Source organism: Electrophorus electricus, unplaced genomic scaffold (assembly GCF_041902795.1).
Source record: "Electrophorus electricus isolate QZ-2024a unplaced genomic scaffold, ASM4190279v1 Scaffold27, whole genome shotgun sequence".
Classification (NCBI taxonomy): domain Eukaryota; kingdom Metazoa; phylum Chordata; class Actinopteri; order Gymnotiformes; family Gymnotidae; genus Electrophorus; species Electrophorus electricus.
Genome location: NW_027658550.1, coordinates 3,471,427 through 3,490,971, shown reverse-complemented (window position 1 = coordinate 3,490,971; position 19,545 = coordinate 3,471,427). Strand labels below are relative to the sequence as shown.

General features: G+C 39.0%; 1 protein-coding gene across 1 annotated transcript; it reads left to right on the top strand.

Annotated features, from left to right (window-relative positions):
• Positions 1–3,300: 3,300 nt before the first annotated feature.
• On the top strand, positions 3,301–17,418 carry LOC145655535 (TOG array regulator of axonemal microtubules protein 1-like). The gene is made up of 21 exons (XM_081709056.1): positions 3,301–4,332; positions 4,854–4,917; positions 6,283–6,414; positions 6,665–6,999; positions 7,828–7,993; positions 8,089–8,301; positions 9,758–9,875; positions 10,094–10,199; positions 10,501–10,736; positions 11,119–11,277; positions 11,604–11,730; positions 12,204–12,316; positions 12,515–12,623; positions 13,037–13,091; positions 13,187–13,399; positions 14,856–14,973; positions 15,192–15,297; positions 15,599–15,834; positions 16,217–16,375; positions 16,702–16,828; positions 17,302–17,418. The coding sequence occupies exons 1-21, from the start codon at positions 3,301–3,303 to the stop codon at positions 17,416–17,418; spliced, it is 4,041 nt and encodes a 1,346-aa protein (XP_081565182.1).
• Positions 17,419–19,545: the final 2,127 nt, after the last annotated feature.

Below are 19,545 nucleotides of genomic sequence, written 5' to 3'. Positions count from 1 at the left end.
TAGGTTAGCTAGATAGAACCAAGTTAACGCGATTATACAGCAAGGAGACCATAAATAATTGTTAAGCTACCAGCACTTTAAGAAAACCATAAACATTCTAAGTATCTTGCTAAAAACGTTTACTTCTTAGTTCTTTGCTCAACCTAGCTATTGACCTTCACAAAGCTATCTAATAATACTTAAGTCAAATGTTAAAAATCAGAAGGTCATTCACAGTAGCTGCTCATGGCCGAGATCAAATCACCTGTCTGAATCCTGATGATGCTAGCTAGGTAGCTAGCTAGACGGGTACCATTAGCTTGATGACATGCTAACGGCTCGCTATTGTGGTTAATGTTCGCAAGCTCGCTAGCTAACTACAGTTGCTGCTAAAAATAAACTTTGCCAGGATGTGCCGACTGTCTATGTAACGTTAGCAACAAACTAGTCCAGCGCGCTCTACTACAATCAAGCAGTGTGAAAATATTACGAAACTGATGTTAATTACCTGTATTCAACCTTTTGGATGTGCCAACGAGGTCTAATGTATCGCAGTAGCGGAGATCAACACGCTAGTGACAGAAGCCTTGAGCGTTTGTCAGGAAAAACAAACACAAAAGAGGTTCTGTCTGCGTAACTTCCGGGAGAAGGGTGCACTAAATAGCACTCCAGAAAAAAAAAACAACCCAATCACATTACCATTTCAAAATGTGCATGTCACAAATGTCATTTTCCCTATATAGTATGTGTTTATAATTCAATTTGCTTTATACCACGCGCCTCTTTCATCTCTGTTCCACTACACAATAAGGTAGTGGTGTGATTAGTTGTGGTAGGCTGTAAGAGCTTCTTTGTGGATGTTGAGACAAGATTTGTTTTTGTTATTGATCTTTTTCATGTATATACAGTCTTTGGCATATGATAACTGCTGCTGGAAACTAGAAATGTAATATATTTCAATCGCCTAGCATATTTACATAACTGTTCTGTTAACTGAGTGGTACAATTTTTATCCTATACTGATCGCACATCAGACTGGAGCATATTTATGCTAGATTCCAGTTTGGCATGGCATGAATGAGAAAGCATGATTAGTCTATCCAACATGCTGTTTCATAAATTGTAGTGTGACGAAATGTGTGCATTTGTTAGTGAGGGCAGAAGTTAAACACACAGCCATGTTGCATGAGTTACACGTCATTGTCACTAATTACTTGGGAATGGGCCACCAAAAAATCCAGCTAGAAGCAGCCCTGTTATCAAAAGCGTATTGATGAAAGACTAGAAAATAGCTAACCCAAATACAACATGCACACTACAGTATAAATGGCAGTATATACATTTCACTGGGGATAAATATCAAGATGTAGACGTATACAATATGTAGAAGTAAATGAAACATTTTACAGTATACAATTCTATTTGCAAAATGAATTAAAATTTGTGACATGTAAGGTACAGTTTTGTAAACATGACAGTTCACTAGGCTGTGTGAATTGCTTCAGCAGTAATTACATTTCTAAGTTTTTCCTAATTCCTAATCACTATTTGCTCCTAAATGACTCCTTTCTTAATGATATTTTGATCTCATTGCTTATTTTGTTGTTGTGCTGTCTGGTGTTGACCATTTAAGGACAGATACCTCCTTCAAGTCTTGATTCCTCTTGAGGATTCTTTGTTACACCCATAGTTTTACCTTGCCAATGTCACCTTTGGCTTGCTCAGTGGGGGGTCCAGACTCTGACATCAGTAAAGCTGTTTTGTTACAATGAATGTAGTAAAAGGTGCTACAGAAATAAATTTGAATTCAATTGAACTGGTTTTCATCAGGACTGCAGAGGATTGTGGTTCAGCAAAGATATGCCATTGGGAAAGAAACAGGTCAGATGCTGGTTAGTATTGGTTTTGAATGCTTTAAAGTGTTTTCCATTGGGGAGTTTCTGAAATAAGTGACATCCAGGTGAAGGGATTTGCAGAACTTTTGGAGTTTCTAGACTGATGAAGCTCAGCAAGGAATGAGAAAGAGAAAAGAGAGAAAGAGAAAGATGACTTTCTGAGCGCACTCAATGATATGCTGCAGCTGGTTTCTGGACTGTGCATTAGTGGAGCCTAAAATGTAATTAAGCTTTTGATTAAGACATACCTGCGCTTCTGTACTTTCTTTGTAATAGTAGAATCCTGCATCTGAAATGAATTTGCAGGATTCCACTGCATTGACCAGTTTCTTAATGACTAATGAGGAGGGTGCAAGAGGATGCTTCCTGAAGTACATTATAATTTCCACATCTTGGTGGTGTTGAGATCCAGGTTGTTTAAGACACAGACACACTAAATTAGGTATATCTGGGAAAGTTCACTATTGGCTCACTCTAGGCTTAATTCTAAAACTAAAATATATATTTCTTTAACTTCACTTGGGATTCTCTGAACCTATGTAGACCCAGAACTAATGTATGCATCTGGTGTCTACAAAAAAGCTACAGTTCAGAATTACAAAATAACTCTATTTAATACCAAACATAGTTTGGAATCTGGAGGGTTCCATACACCCTGGAACATAACATTGTTTTAGTGTGGATGCAAAAGATGCAAAAGATTTGAAATTACCCACAAACCACGGACATACGAGTGAAATTTAGAAAACCTGCTGAGCTTTTTTTTTAGAGTACAGACATCCATTGGGATTTTATACCATGTAAATGTCCTTAAACAGAGATATGGACGCAGAATAACGTTATTGTGAACAGCTACACATAAGAAGAGTTGTTGTATCGTTATAGGCCATTTGAATGAACATAATTTATGGTCCAATACGGTCAAGCATATTTGGTCACAATTCCCATATTTTCACGCGCGAGGTCGAATCTTCGCGGTTACGAGAACTCGCGTCACCATGGAAGCAGTTGTTTTTTGACATAGTGTTTTTTTGATTCCAGACGATGAACTGTGATGAACGATGGTCTGAGAAGAAAATTCCGAGCAAGTCTATGTGTTTACATATACCCAACTTTCAAGATCGTACTGGAATTCAAAAGAGGAAAGTGCTTTTTATTCTTGTTGGAGAACACAGTCTTTGTAAATATCCTAATTGTCAACAATACTGGACAGTGTTGCTTGAACTGTAGCGTTACTGCGATTGCGATTGCTAACCTAGGTTAACTAGCTTAGCTAGTTAGCTAACGGATTCTTTCCAAGTTGAGCTCCTGACAAACTGACTTGGTGATATAGCACCTATCCAACACGCTGCTGAAGTGCGCTAGCTAGCCAACTGGCTATATTGCTTTTCCAAATCAGTGATTGGATCAATGAGTCTGATCAGTGATGATTTATGCGCTAATATCGCCGGAGTTACACGAACAACTCCTTGATCACGAGAACTACCAGAGCCGAACAAATGGGGTAGAAGAGCTGAAGAACATTATTTCAGAGCTGGACTTGAAAACCGTTTCCTCTGACAGTATTGTGGAATTCATCAATTTTTTACGTAGACTTCTGGATGATACAAACTTCAAAGTCTTGTATGGCACTTTACAGGTTATCAGCCTCCTGGTTCAAAACCTGGACTACGCCGTGGACAGACATTATAAACAGATTGTATGTGTGGCCCTCAAAACTTTGGGGGACGCACGGACTGTTCCCCGGAATGAGTACATGAATATTTTTCGTCACCTCATGAGGATTGTAGGTCCACAGAAAGTTTTGGAACTTGTAATAGGACAGCTAAGGCACAAAAATTCCAGAGTCAGAGAAGATGTCATCAACATCATCACAGCTGCTATGCTCACACACCCCAGAAAAGACTTCAATATCCCTAATCTGTGTTCTGTAGTGGCTCCTTATCTTGCAGACAATAAAAAGAGGGTCCGACATGCTGCTCTGGAGCTCTTTGCTGTTTTTGACTGCTGTCTTGACACAGGAAAAAAACAGCTACTCATGAAGGCCATTGACAGGTTGGACTTCACTGGAGATGTGGAGGGACTTATGGCTGCAGTACAGGCACGAAGAGCCAGACATATTCTCCCCCGATTGTCTGCAGATGGTATGGTGGAATACGCACTGGTCATCCCCAAGCCTGGTCAACGGCGAATACCTCAGTTTGGCTCTGGAGCTGACCTGAACTGGGTTATTAATGGAGGGAAAGTTAACAGTGCACAGAGCCACCACACAGAACCAGATTCGGATCGACTGAGTGGCTACGGCAGCTTTGGTTCTCTTACAGATGGCCTCCAGTCACACAAGAGAGTAGTTAGCGCTAGGAAGGCGAAAAACAAGCTACCCTGGGAGAGGTCTTTCCTCCCATGTTTAGTAAACAAGCAGCCTTGCAGTGCATCAAATGCAAAGTTATCTGATAAGGTGGGTGATTACCTCATGAAGTTAATTTTACATGCACACACAGAATTACAAAAAAGGAAAAATAAGGTTAAAAATGAGAGAATGTACTATTTTGAATGCAGCTCCAAACTCAACAAGCTACTTTACCTTTTTTTTCCTTTATGTAGCTGTGAATCTTATTTATTTGTGTTAGGCTACAAGTTGTTTTCTATTCCATATTCCAATTTCCATCAACATTACTTCTTACATTACTGCCCTTCTGCAGACCTGAACTGTTTTGCCTAATGTGTAAGTTTTGAGTCACTTCATTTTTATAACATGACCCCCATTATTTTTCATGTTGAACTGTTTCAGTACTATTTTCATTGTAATTTAGTTGCATAAAATTGCACAATGTCCTGTACATTTTTGTTAAGAAAGCATTGTGTACTGAGCTACAACAGAACAGATGTCTATTTAAAAAAAGGAATATCATGGTTTGCTACATGCTTACTTATAAATGTTCAATAATAAGGGACTGTTTTTTGTTGTTGCTGCTTTAGTTTAGTGTGGAAGATCTCACTACCTCCTTGAGGCTGAATCAGAAAAACTGTGGCACAAACTCTGGTAAGTAAATGTCTCTTTGTTTTCTCTTTGTGTCCTCTATTTTAGATTTGTCCTATTTTCTTACTAGGTTTTCAACATACAACCTATAAATACATGTTGATTTGTATTCCCATGTCTCTTGTGTCTTTTACTGTTTCTGCCTTTACTCATGCTTTCATTTTCACACCTTAAATTAGCAGCTAATTATCTAGCTAATTAGTGTGTGTGTGTGTGTGCGTGCGTGCGTGCGCGTGCGTGCGTGCGTGTGTGTGTGTGTGTTAATTTATCTGGACATTTGTCCTTGAACATGCCACCCAGACTTGTAACATGTAGGTCAAGACATGAAATGAAAATGTTAACTCATTGTTAAGTTTTAAATGTGTATGAGTACATGGAATACATTGAAGTGGGTTTCTATCAGTATTCGGACTGCTGCTATTAATATGGGCGTTCTTCAGTACTTTTCAATATTCCTGTACTTTATGGAAAAAAAATTTGGCATCATGAAAAATATCCTAAAATCCACACCGAAGCATTAACACAATGTAGCAGTGTGTGGATTATGAAACATGGGAGTAGTATTTATTAGAAACACTAGAGGAAGTCTGAATTTGAGTGTATTTCATGCTCCAGTACTAATTTTAGCAGTGATATGTTTGTAGATGACTGAGTAGAGCACACTAGAGTGGGCACCATGACCACCCACATGCAGGGTGGGTTTACGGTGAAACACATTATTTGTTGGGCAGTTTTGTTTAGCCTAGGATGATAATGCTTCCTACCATTGATATAGAAGCTTAGTATAATACTGGCTATACATGTATATTGATTATAGTTGTCACTTTGTCATTATTTTAACCCGCCCCAACAAACAAACAAAACATTGTCATGTTGCTTTGCTGGCTTCTGATACCACATCTAGATGGCTGCAAACGCAATCATCTATATAACATGGCTTCTTTAATATGCTGGGTGAAACAAGGCCAGTGTTGAGCTCTGGTGTGCTGCAGCGGTCTGTGTGATGTAAGGAATTTGTGATTTTTACCAAGTCCTATTTTAGTTGGCATTGACATTATAAGACTGCAGGCAAGACTAGACTTGAATCTTTTATTGCAGTCTGTTGATAAAAGATCCCACCTGCACTGTTCAAATCCAAGAAGAGCCTACAGAGGTCTCCTGTAAACAATGTAACCATATGATTAAGTTTTCTTAAAATTATGTTAAAGTCTTTAGTTATAAAATCTAAATTGCTATTGCTCACTTTTTGTTTACCGCTTAGTTGTTTTTTGGTATGCATTTGTAGTCTGATGTGTGCCTATTAGTTACATATGCTGAGCTGATGCTTCAAATTGTCCTCAAGTTTCCTGTTTCTGTTTCATTCTCCAGATTCAGTAGAGCCTTTCCAGCCCGATGCTCCAGGATGGAAAAGAGAGACAGTGGGTAGACTTTGTCGAAGCGGTAGCCTTGGTGCGGACCCAGATATTTTAAAAGCAGCTAATCTCAGTGATTCTGACAGAGGTGACTTGTTGATGTTGATTTTACTTTATTTATATATACAAAATGTAGAAAATAGCACATTTGCATAATTTTTGCAATAGATTTGTTTTGTTGTAAAATATTGCTAAATAGAATAATTGGAATCAAGGCATCACTTGACCATAAACTTCACTCACTGAGTGTCAAATGAAAGGAGCTACTGAACATTATTTGCTGCCAAATGAATAGTCATGGAAGATTCTCTTGAGAATAGATGCTCTTTTCCATACAGGTTTGCCCAAAGCCAACCGCTTGCTGTCTGGTAACCCCAGTGTAGAGCGCACCTTTTCAGTTCCTTCCAATCCACCCCCCCCCGGGTCTTTTCTGCTGCCCTCCTATCCTCTGGCCACTCTTCCGGGAGTGCAGCTGACTCCCACCCTGCCTCGTAGATGCCATGCAAACTCCTCACTGTCCATGTCCAATACATGGCCCAACAAGCGAGATACGATCCCTCGTCACAGGGACCCCAGCTCATGGGGGGATAAAACAGGTGAGGGCATAGCTACATTGCTTAGAAAATGTGTCTTTGTTCAGTGGGAAACTGCCAAAGCATTTTTGGCTCTTCAGTATTTAGCAGTGTCAGAATTAAAAATGAATCATACTGAAATATCAAATTGTATTGAAATGTAAGATTTCAGGATTCAATTAAAAAAAAAAAAGAAACTGAATCATTGTTGGGTCACACATTTACATGAGCTCTACTTAATCTGGAATGGATGTCTTGCTTTCAGTTATTCTTTGTTATATCTTTGTGATATCTAATCACATTTTGAGTAAGAACTTGATAGTTGGTAACAAGGATGCCAATTACAGGATGAAAATGTAAACTGTTTACTGTGATTGTAATGCAGCTGCCTTCACTTTTGACTGGTGTGTTTCTCCATATGTGAAGTACACAGAGGTTGATGTGGCTTTGCCTTAAACTGACACTTTTTTACCACCATGACAGGAGTTTTTGGCTTCACTGGTGCTCCCTGCTACCCTGGAGTGACTCTGTCCCCAGAACAGGAGGAGTTGGTAAGAAAACCCCCCAGGGAGCCACTGATTGGGGTGTATGGCCATGCTGTTTCAGCTGGCCATATGGATTCGGAAGAAAGCACTGAGCCAGAAAAAGCAGCGGTGAGACAATGTTTATTTTGTTTTATTGAACAATCTGCTAATATTTATTGATTCCCTTTACTTTAATCTTTCCTAACTTCAGCAGTGGTTTTTGAATGTGCTGTTGATATGGAATGACTTTGTTGCCAGTTTGATTTTGATAAAATAACGATTTGATAAGATTTTAATGCAAATTGACTCCTACGTTGCATAATTTCAGTCCGGTCCTCCAGGTTCTGATTGACAGTCTTGAATAGAGATGCTATGTGGTTATTCATGTATGTGTATTTGTTGGAGAGGGTAAAGCCGTTTAGGTTTGCAAGGGTTAAGATGCATCAACATCGTCTGGAGCAGCAAGAAGTTCCGCCTATACAGGGGGAGTGGCAGAACATGCAACGATTGAAGCAGAACTTTAGACACATGGCATTTGACGTGGGCTCAGACGACACGGCATCTCTGAAAGGTAACGGTTGACCTCAATGAATGCTCCTCCTCGTGCTTACTGAGACTCATGGAAGCTCTGTAGTCACCATAGCCTGTTAATCTCCTTCCCATCAGATTTGCAGCGCAACGGTAGTGTTCTAGCATCCACGAAGGCTGAACTCCTGGATGATTTGCCCTCGAGCCCCAACAGCACACACGCACCCAGAAGCCTGGTCAAAAGTTTCATTCGTCCCAGCCCTCCCACGGCTCCTTCCAGACGCATGCTGCCACGACGCCAACAAGCCCCCAGTCTGAACAGAGCATGTCCACCCCTTTCAAACTGCTCTGGTGAGTGTCACCTGTTATTCTGCGCTTCATGCATGGTCACTGCTCTTGAGTAAATAGATTTGCTCTAAACGCTGTATCACACAATTGTGTTTTAAAGGCCCTGCACAGTTGTTTGTTTAAAAATGCAAAAAAACAAAAAAAAAACCAACCATATATATTCCAAAGAATGTTAAATATTCCAGTCACCTTCCTACTATCATTTTTTTAAACCATAAAACGACATTAAAAAGAGTGTTGTCCTTTTACCATTCTGCTGTTTGGGCGTGGACCTCAGAGGATTCATTGACAGCCTCTGTGTGAAAAGCTATTAGGGATTTTGGTCAACAGCAGAATCCTTGCTGTGTTTAAATAGACTAATCAATTAGAGGACACCACAGTTCGTATTTTAAGAATACATTTATAGCAATATCATCTGCATTTATTACATATTGATCATGTTTACATTAAAGCTATTAAGGAACGTTAGCTAACTAGCGTATATTCGGCTGGTTAATCAGGTCTAGCTAACAGGCTTTGACTACGCACGGAGAGAGCTAAACATGGGACAGGCAGAGACTGGGGGCAATTTCAAATAGTGTTGGTGTATCATAACGTTATAAAAAATACATTTGTTGACCCAAATTGCACAAAATTAGCAAACGTTTGCATGTACTAACGTTTTGTTATATTTTCCATTACTTGCTACGGTATTGAATAAAGTGTCGAATGAAAACAATGGCTGTTAATTAATATCAAAGACTTACTAACTTATCAATATTACCTCCAGTAAGTGTGGGGAAAGGTGTTGTGTTTCAGTTATAGTCGGCAGGCAAATCTAGAGCTGTATTGAGCTCAGTTTGCAAATTATTTCACAGTAAAATGCTTGCTACAAACTCTTGTATTGGGTGTCACTTAGACCCCAGAAAGAAATTTGAGCAACCTTGATTTGGTCTTGTTTTCTGGAATAAAATGTAGAGTAACCCTTTTCCCGTTTGTATACAAAAACTGAGCATTTGTATGTACATGTCATCTCTGTTCCTTGAAAAGAGCTATGTGCAGTGATTGAAGTGTAGTAGGGTCAGTTGATTTCACAGTTCATGTATATGCAATATTACATAGCTTATGATTCCCTATAGTCAATTAGTGTTATCTGTGACATCAAAGATAACACCACATAAAGTGTAAGTCCTAAATAGAAGTTAGGCGGTATAGAAAAAATAAAACAATTAGAGGTTGTTTTATGCACTCTACAATGCCCAATAACTACTGAACTGAAGCAGAAGTATGAAGATAATCACATACTTCCAGCTAATACAACATTTTGAGTAAGGAGAAAAAATACTGTGCAAGGCCATTAAATGTAGTTGGCCATCTTGAATAATGTTATGTTTTGCAGTCAAGTTGATTTGAAACAAAGTTGAACTGGTAGCCCTAAAATAAGTAGTCAGTTTGTTTGTGGTGCGGTATTCCTCTTTAGATGAACTCACACCAGGAACCCCCAGGAAGAATCCCCATGAGCAGCTGGCTTTGCGGCCGTTCTCTAAACCGGACCTTGCTGTCACTCAGAGCTTCAGACTGCTTAGCTCTGATGACTGGTAAATCTCATACCTGTAAAATTATGACGCATTTGGCTAGGGTCAAGTAAAACAGTTTAGTAATTTATGATTTTCTGCATATATGATACATATGCTTAGAAATTAGTAAAGTGATTTTATCACTATCACTTTTTTCCTTTTGTCCCCTCTTTCATAATCTTTTTTCAGTTATGATAACCTACTTTTACAGTTTGTGTTTGTCCAATATTTTCATACAGGGAGAAGAAGATTGATGGCCTGATACTCATGCGTAGTTTAGCACGGTATCACTCTGATGTGCTTAGTAGTAGGCTTCATGATGTCTGCCTTGTTCTTAATCAAGAGGTAAGTGACTATATCTGCTCACTATTGCGTCTGACTCCTTGTAACTTCCTGTGAATCTGTCTGATTCCTAAAATTAACCTATAATACCATTAAATTTTTTGTCATACACCATCAGCCTATGTTATTGAGACATTGCTGCCAAAAACTACACAGATCTTTCAGTAAAGTTAGTATAATGCTTGAAATTATTATAAAAATAATTTTCATCTAAGGGCATTTTAGATGCCATATTTAACTGTAATAATGAGTGATGAAGCCATTTCTTGGCATAACACAAGCTGGAATGTCTTCCTTCCCCCAGGTTCAGAACCTACGCTCTGGAGTGTCACGCGTGGCGGTGGTGACCTTGGGAGAGTTGTACTCTGGCCTGCAGAAAAGTATGGACCAGGAGGTGGAAGCTACAGCCAAGGTCCTCCTCCACAAAGCAGGAGAGTCCAATGCTTTTATTAGGCAGGATGTGGACACAGCCCTGGACTGCATGGTGCAGAACTGCACCCCCACCCGAAGCATGAACGCTCTTCTCGCTGGAGGACTCGGGTCAGTTAACTTGCAGTTAGCTTTCAGCTATAGCTTTCATCTAGCTGCAGCAGTCAAGAGGCCAACAAATGAGAGCGCTTTGGCTGCTGTTTGCTATTATTTTCACTTATCCTTTGGTGTTTCGAAATGTTTTTTGGCATTGGACAGTATTTTTGTTGATTTATCCTCTTAAAGATTTTTTTTAAAGCCATCAAATAGAATAGGATAATTTGATTATGCCTTTAGTTCATAGATAAGTGTATTAAGTTACTTTAAAGATGAAAGAGTTAAACATTGCACTGTATACATTGACTAGATTACTACATATTTGTTATTATGTCATACTTTTTTGAGTGCCTTTAAATATTTCCTTCTCTTTTCTCGTTTGTGTTCTCCTCAAAAGTCATTTGAATGCTGCAGTAAGAAAGTGCACTTCTCAGCATTTGGCTACTTTGATAGAAAAGATTGGCGCTGACCGCTTATTGTCTGGGACAAAAGGTGTGACTAATCGAATTCTACCTGCAGTCTCCAAATTGGCGCAAGACTCTTCCCAAGAAACCAGGTTGGTACCAGGATCAGATGGAAAACTATCAAAGCTTTTCACATGCCCAGATAGTAATCTTTTGGTTTATTCTTTTAGTCTCCTAACTATGACACTCTGAAGTCAGCAAATGCAGCTAAATTGTAGAGTAATAGAAGTTTTTTAGACACAGAGTGTCTTGGCAACTGGAATTGTGTCCTGGTAAAATAAATATACTAATAAATATTGGACTCTGCTTAATTGTAGTAAATGTAGTAGACTGGTACAATTTGTTGGTGTGCTGTGAGTCACCCTTAAGTTCCTCCCTCATGGTTCTCTCATGGGAACGGGGCTGTTATTTGTCTCAGGTACTTTGGTCGCCGCATGCTACTGTTCCTGTCGTCTCATCACGACTTTGATAAGATGGTGGAAAAGTACATCCCTACCAAAGACCTGCCCACCATCAGGGCCACTGTCCTCACTCTGAAATCCAAGGTGACAATTCAGCACAGTGTCTATTTGTATATATGATTAGGATTTTTAATTCCATTCAGCCACTATGCTGTAAGCTTACTGACTAAACAAAGCTTATTCACTAAACTTATTCACAGTATTAGTGAAACCCACCTCAGAGCTGACAAGGTAGACAAATGTTTTAAACAAATACTAAAGTACAGAGCAGTGCAAGGCACCACACATTGTACACAGCAGTATGTATATACAACAAATATATTAAGCCAAAATCATATATTAAAGATGTCAGTGTACAAAAAGATGAGGCAATACAGTTGTCTCCTAGTAAATAGTTTGTGATCTCCCATTATAATAGTTCAAATATTGTATTTACAGTAAGGTATAGATATTGCACAGTGCAGTCCCAGACCCAGTAGTTAGAAACAAAGTATGAAAGAACATTTGGTCTTCATTATCTGGAGAGTCATCACCCAGTGATGCTGATGTGGATTTAGGTCCCGGGTGAGAAGCCTCAGGATACCCCTTCAGCTCGAGGCAGGCGCTATATTCCTTGCGGTGGAATGAGGTATGCCTCCTCTATAAACCGTCAACCTCAGATTGTCAGCAGGTGAATTTTTAAACAATCAAAGCAAAAAACATGAGTTCCTATTGAAACTGCTTTAATCTTTCTACTTTTTGATGGTGATTATGTTGTTGTTGTTGTTGTTGTTGTTGTTGTTGTTTTAAATTTATTGTAACCACATTCAATTTCTTTTTATTACAATAAACCAATCCTTACATTTTCTCTCTTGTTGTGTGTGTTCAGCAAAGATGCCAGCAAAGCACAGGTCCACAGCATTGCAGACAAGACCAAGTACATCAAACAGCTTAAATACACAGACAGGACAAGGTCCAGGTGTGGGATCCTCCCAACTGTACGTGGCGGGCCAAACCACATGACTCGCGGGAGATGAGCGTTCTGTGACACTTATTGCCAAGGTGCTATTTAAACAGACTGTGAGCACACAAGGGGTCACTGACTTATGGCATGAAGCTGAACTCAGAATCAGAACAGAATGACCTCAGCAGCACTCTAGGAAGCCAATCTGATATATTCAACACTTGCTGTCTGCAGAGATGCTGAGAAGTGCTTTGCCAATTCTGTTTGATGTGTTATGAGTTATGCTTAGAGTTATGATGCCCACAAGCTGCTGTCATTTGAGGTGCATTAGTGCTGGAGGACAGGTGGAGTTTAGCAAGTAAATATGGTTGTAGCCATATTATCAACAAGGATAATGGAGTTGAGCCTGTGCAGACTTTGCTAAGATGTTGTGTATACATTTGGCAGAACTTTAGACACATGGCATTTGACGTGGGCTCAGACGACACGGCATCTCTGAAAGGTAACGGTTGACCTCAATGAATGCTCCTCCTCGTGCTTACTGAGACTCATGGAAGCTCTGTAGTCACCATAGCCTGTTAATCTCCTTCCCATCAGATTTGCAGCGCAACGGTAGTGTTCTAGCATCCACGAAGGCTGAACTCCTGGATGATTTGCCCTCGAGCCCCAACAGCACACACGCACCCAGAAGCCTGGTCAAAAGTTTCATTCGTCCCAGCCCTCCCACGGCTCCTTCCAGACGCATGCTGCCACGACGCCAACAAGCCCCCAGTCTGAACAGAGCATGTCCACCCCTTTCAAACTGCTCTGGTGAGTGTCACCTGTTATTCTGCGCTTCATGCATGGTCACTGCTCTTGAGTAAATAGATTTGCTCTAAACGCTGTATCACACAATTGTGTTTTAAAGGCCCTGCACAGTTGTTTGTTTAAAAATGCAAAAAAACAAAAAAAAAACCAACCATATATATTCCAAAGAATGTTAAATATTCCAGTCACCTTCCTACTATCATTTTTTTAAACCATAAAACGACATTAAAAAGAGTGTTGTCCTTTTACCATTCTGCTGTTTGGGCGTGGACCTCAGAGGATTCATTGACAGCCTCTGTGTGAAAAGCTATTAGGGATTTTGGTCAACAGCAGAATCCTTGCTGTGTTTAAATAGACTAATCAATTAGAGGACACCACAGTTCGTATTTTAAGAATACATTTATAGCAATATCATCTGCATTTATTACATATTGATCATGTTTACATTAAAGCTATTAAGGAACGTTAGCTAACTAGCGTATATTCGGCTGGTTAATCAGGTCTAGCTAACAGGCTTTGACTACGCACGGAGAGAGCTAAACATGGGACAGGCAGAGACTGGGGGCAATTTCAAATAGTGTTGGTGTATCATAACGTTATAAAAAATACATTTGTTGACCCAAATTGCACAAAATTAGCAAACGTTTGCATGTACTAACGTTTTGTTATATTTTCCATTACTTGCTACGGTATTGAATAAAGTGTCGAATGAAAACAATGGCTGTTAATTAATATCAAAGACTTACTAACTTATCAATATTACCTCCAGTAAGTGTGGGGAAAGGTGTTGTGTTTCAGTTATAGTCGGCAGGCAAATCTAGAGCTGTATTGAGCTCAGTTTGCAAATTATTTCACAGTAAAATGCTTGCTACAAACTCTTGTATTGGGTGTCACTTAGACCCCAGAAAGAAATTTGAGCAACCTTGATTTGGTCTTGTTTTCTGGAATAAAATGTAGAGTAACCCTTTTCCCGTTTGTATACAAAAACTGAGCATTTGTATGTACATGTCATCTCTGTTCCTTGAAAAGAGCTATGTGCAGTGATTGAAGTGTAGTAGGGTCAGTTGATTTCACAGTTCATGTATATGCAATATTACATAGCTTATGATTCCCTATAGTCAATTAGTGTTATCTGTGACATCAAAGATAACACCACATAAAGTGTAAGTCCTAAATAGAAGTTAGGCGGTATAGAAAAAATAAAACAATTAGAGGTTGTTTTATGCACTCTACAATGCCCAATAACTACTGAACTGAAGCAGAAGTATGAAGATAATCACATACTTCCAGCTAATACAACATTTTGAGTAAGGAGAAAAAATACTGTGCAAGGCCATTAAATGTAGTTGGCCATCTTGAATAATGTTATGTTTTGCAGTCAAGTTGATTTGAAACAAAGTTGAACTGGTAGCCCTAAAATAAGTAGTCAGTTTGTTTGTGGTGCGGTATTCCTCTTTAGATGAACTCACACCAGGAACCCCCAGGAAGAATCCCCATGAGCAGCTGGCTTTGCGGCCGTTCTCTAAACCGGACCTTGCTGTCACTCAGAGCTTCAGACTGCTTAGCTCTGATGACTGGTAAATCTCATACCTGTAAAATTATGACGCATTTGGCTAGGGTCAAGTAAAACAGTTTAGTAATTTATGATTTTCTGCATATATGATACATATGCTTAGAAATTAGTAAAGTGATTTTATCACTATCACTTTTTTCCTTTTGTCCCCTCTTTCATAATCTTTTTTCAGTTATGATAACCTACTTTTACAGTTTGTGTTTGTCCAATATTTTCATACAGGGAGAAGAAGATTGATGGCCTGATACTCATGCGTAGTTTAGCACGGTATCACTCTGATGTGCTTAGTAGTAGGCTTCATGATGTCTGCCTTGTTCTTAATCAAGAGGTAAGTGACTATATCTGCTCACTATTGCGTCTGACTCCTTGTAACTTCCTGTGAATCTGTCTGATTCCTAAAATTAACCTATAATACCATTAAATTTTTTGTCATACACCATCAGCCTATGTTATTGAGACATTGCTGCCAAAAACTACACAGATCTTTCAGTAAAGTTAGTATAATGCTTGAAATTATTATAAAAATAATTTTCATCTAAGGGCATTTTAGATGCCATATTTAACTGTAATAATGAGTGATGAAGCCATTTCTTGGCATAACACAAGCTGGAATGTCTTCCTTCCCCCAGGTTCAGAACCTACGCTCTGGAGTGTCACGCGTGGCGGTGGTGACCTTGGGAGAGTTGTACTCTGGCCTGCAGAAAAGTATGGACCAGGAGGTGGAAGCTACAGCCAAGGTCCTCCTCCACAAAGCAGGAGAGTCCAATGCTTTTATTAGGCAGGATGTGGACACAGCCCTGGACTGCATGGTGCAGAACTGCACCCCCACCCGAAGCATGAACGCTCTTCTCGCTGGAGGACTCGGGTCAGTTAACTTGCAGTTAGCTTTCAGCTATAGCTTTCATCTAGCTGCAGCAGTCAAGAGGCCAACAAATGAGAGCGCTTTGGCTGCTGTTTGCTATTATTTTCACTTATCCTTTGGTGTTTCGAAATGTTTTTTGGCATTGGACAGTATTTTTGTTGATTTATCCTCTTAAAGATTTTTTTTAAAGCCATCAAATAGAATAGGATAATTTGATTATGCCTTTAGTTCATAGATAAGTGTATTAAGTTACTTTAAAGATGAAAGAGTTAAACATTGCACTGTATACATTGACTAGATTACTACATATTTGTTATTATGTCATACTTTTTTGAGTGCCTTTAAATATTTCCTTCTCTTTTCTCGTTTGTGTTCTCCTCAAAAGTCATTTGAATGCTGCAGTAAGAAAGTGCACTTCTCAGCATTTGGCTACTTTGATAGAAAAGATTGGCGCTGACCGCTTATTGTCTGGGACAAAAGGTGTGACTAATCGAATTCTACCTGCAGTCTCCAAATTGGCGCAAGACTCTTCCCAAGAAACCAGGTTGGTACCAGGATCAGATGGAAAACTATCAAAGCTTTTCACATGCCCAGATAGTAATCTTTTGGTTTATTCTTTTAGTCTCCTAACTATGACACTCTGAAGTCAGCAAATGCAGCTAAATTGTAGAGTAATAGAAGTTTTTTAGACACAGAGTGTCTTGGCAACTGGAATTGTGTCCTGGTAAAATAAATATACTAATAAATATTGGACTCTGCTTAATTGTAGTAAATGTAGTAGACTGGTACAATTTGTTGGTGTGCTGTGAGTCACCCTTAAGTTCCTCCCTCATGGTTCTCTCATGGGAACGGGGCTGTTATTTGTCTCAGGTACTTTGGTCGCCGCATGCTACTGTTCCTGTCGTCTCATCACGACTTTGATAAGATGGTGGAAAAGTACATCCCTACCAAAGACCTGCCCACCATCAGGGCCACTGTCCTCACTCTGAAATCCAAGGTGACAATTCAGCACAGTGTCTATTTGTATATATGATTAGGATTTTTAATTCCATTCAGCCACTATGCTGTAAGCTTACTGACTAAACAAAGCTTATTCACTAAACTTATTCACAGTATTAGTGAAACCCACCTCAGAGCTGACAAGGTAGACAAATGTTTTAAACAAATACTAAAGTACAGAGCAGTGCAAGGCACCACACATTGTACACAGCAGTATGTATATACAACAAATATATTAAGCCAAAATCATATATTAAAGATGTCAGTGTACAAAAAGATGAGGCAATACAGTTGTCTCCTAGTAAATAGTTTGTGATCTCCCATTATAATAGTTCAAATATTGTATTTACAGTAAGGTATAGATATTGCACAGTGCAGTCCCAGACCCAGTAGTTAGAAACAAAGTATGAAAGAACATTTGGTCTTCATTATCTGGAGAGTCATCACCCAGTGATGCTGATGTGGATTTAGGTCCCGGGTGAGAAGCCTCAGGATACCCCTTCAGCTCGAGGCAGGCGCTATATTCCTTGCGGTGGAATGAGGTATGCCTCCTCTATAAACCGTCAACCTCAGATTGTCAGCAGGTGAATTTTTAAACAATCAAAGCAAAAAACATGAGTTCCTATTGAAACTGCTTTAATCTTTCTACTTTTTGATGGTGATTATGTTGTTGTTGTTGTTGTTGTTGTTGTTGTTGTTTTAAATTTATTGTAACCACATTCAATTTCTTTTTATTACAATAAACCAATCCTTACATTTTCTCTCTTGTTGTGTGTGTTCAGCAAAGATGCCAGCAAAGCACAGGTCCACAGCATTGCAGACAAGACCAAGTACATCAAACAGCTTAAATACACAGACAGGACAAGGTCCAGGTGTGGGATCCTCCCAACTGTACGTGGCGGGCCAAACCACATGACTCGCGGGAGATGAGCGTTCTGTGACACTTATTGCCAAGGTGCTATTTAAACAGACTGTGAGCACACAAGGGGTCACTGACTTATGGCATGAAGCTGAACTCAGAATCAGAACAGAATGACCTCAGCAGCACTCTAGGAAGCCAATCTGATATATTCAACACTTGCTGTCTGCAGAGATGCTGAGAAGTGCTTTGCCAATTCTGTTTGATGTGTTATGAGTTATGCTTAGAGTTATGATGCCCACAAGCTGCTGTCATTTGAGGTGCATTAGTGCTGGAGGACAGGTGGAGTTTAGCAAGTAAATATGGTTGTAGCCATATTATCAACAAGGATAATGGAGTTGAGCCTGTGCAGACTTTGCTAAGATGTTGTGTATACATTTGGCTGTCAGCTGGGCCATGCACTGGACTGACCAAGTATTTTTTCTTTAACTGGAATAAAAAAATTTAAATGTTTTCAAGAATAACACGCTTCATGTGATGTTTTATGGTTTATTGTTTAAAAAATTAATGATATAGAAGTCTATTTTGGTCATGACATCAGTATGGTAAAAAATTAAATACTGGAATTAATTAAAAAAATTAAATACATGGAACAGGATAATCACAACATGATTATACAACAAATTTAATTTATATATCCAAAATGTATTAATTTTATGAGATACAATCTAGTAGTTCCTTTCTGTGATATGAAAAATATTTTGTAAAAGGGTGCTATCTGTTGTAGTTACTGATTCTTATTTTCACTTCTTATATATATATTCCTGTTAGATCATATAGAAAATTGGTCATTGTTAGTATGGCATACTCCCTTGTGTAACCCTTTTCTTTGACACGCCACCCAGCACAATATCCTTAGATTCAGCCTTAACCTTTAGGTCCTTATATGTATTGACACCCACAGTATAAGCTGTGCAATGACTGATAAATTATTTTTGCTTTATACACACTACTCCAGTGTGACATTTATTTCTGTGTTCCTTTCAATAAAAAATAATCACATCATTGTGGTACAAAGTTTCTTCAACAAAATTCCCTTGCTAAACAAGAGAATTCATTCTAAAAATGTGGATGTTGGCAGCTGTCCCTAAACATTGTCAATTCACATCAGAGTGTAACTGGCAAACTGTCAAGACTACTGCAGCTACACATTCTTCTGTTTGAAAATGTGTGAAGATGATCACTGTAGATCATTGAGGCACCTCTATCACTGCAGATCAAACTGCCACTGATTTTACCCCTGATTTCCACTACCTGAATGCACAGACTTTCATTCTTAAAAGGAATGAACTGAAATAAAATGCTATTTGAAAATAATTATTGCTCATACTCTGGGGAGCTCAGATTAGATTTTAGGACATTCTCATTTACAAACAGTCTATCTATTTTTCTATTTTTATTTTTCACTATCTCAGGAAATTGCCTATGTTTATAAATGCTTACAGCTGATGTCTGTCATGAACTGAAACAAAAAAGGGGTCAATCTGACATTTTAGAACTTGAAAGTTGTACAATGGATAAGATAATGTTGTCTTGACATCATGCTCAGAACAAAGAAACAGTAACCTCCCCAAGAAGCAAGAAACCTCCAGCATACACTTCCAAAAGGGCTCAGTAACTGGCAAAAGTGGCACAGTGACTTCTGTTGAGCTGTAACTCACAACCGCAAGGGCCTCTGTGAATTATGACTGCAATCTGAAGCATTAGTGCCTTTAATCTCATGAAAAAGCCTTAGCAGCACGCAGCCCATTGTCTGAAATAAGATAACCCAGCGCAACCTGGTTTTATGTGATAAA

Coding starts and splice junctions, on each gene's coding strand:
- LOC145655535 (XM_081709056.1), top strand. CDS start 3,301: ATGATTTATGCGCTAATATCGCCGGAGTTACACGAACAACTCCTTGAT. Junction 9,876..10,093: donor CTGCTTAGCTCTGATGACTG/GTAAATCTCATA, acceptor ATTTTCATACAG/GGAGAAGAAGATTGATGGCC. Junction 11,278..11,603: donor GACTCTTCCCAAGAAACCAG/GTTGGTACCAGG, acceptor TATTTGTCTCAG/GTACTTTGGTCGCCGCATGC.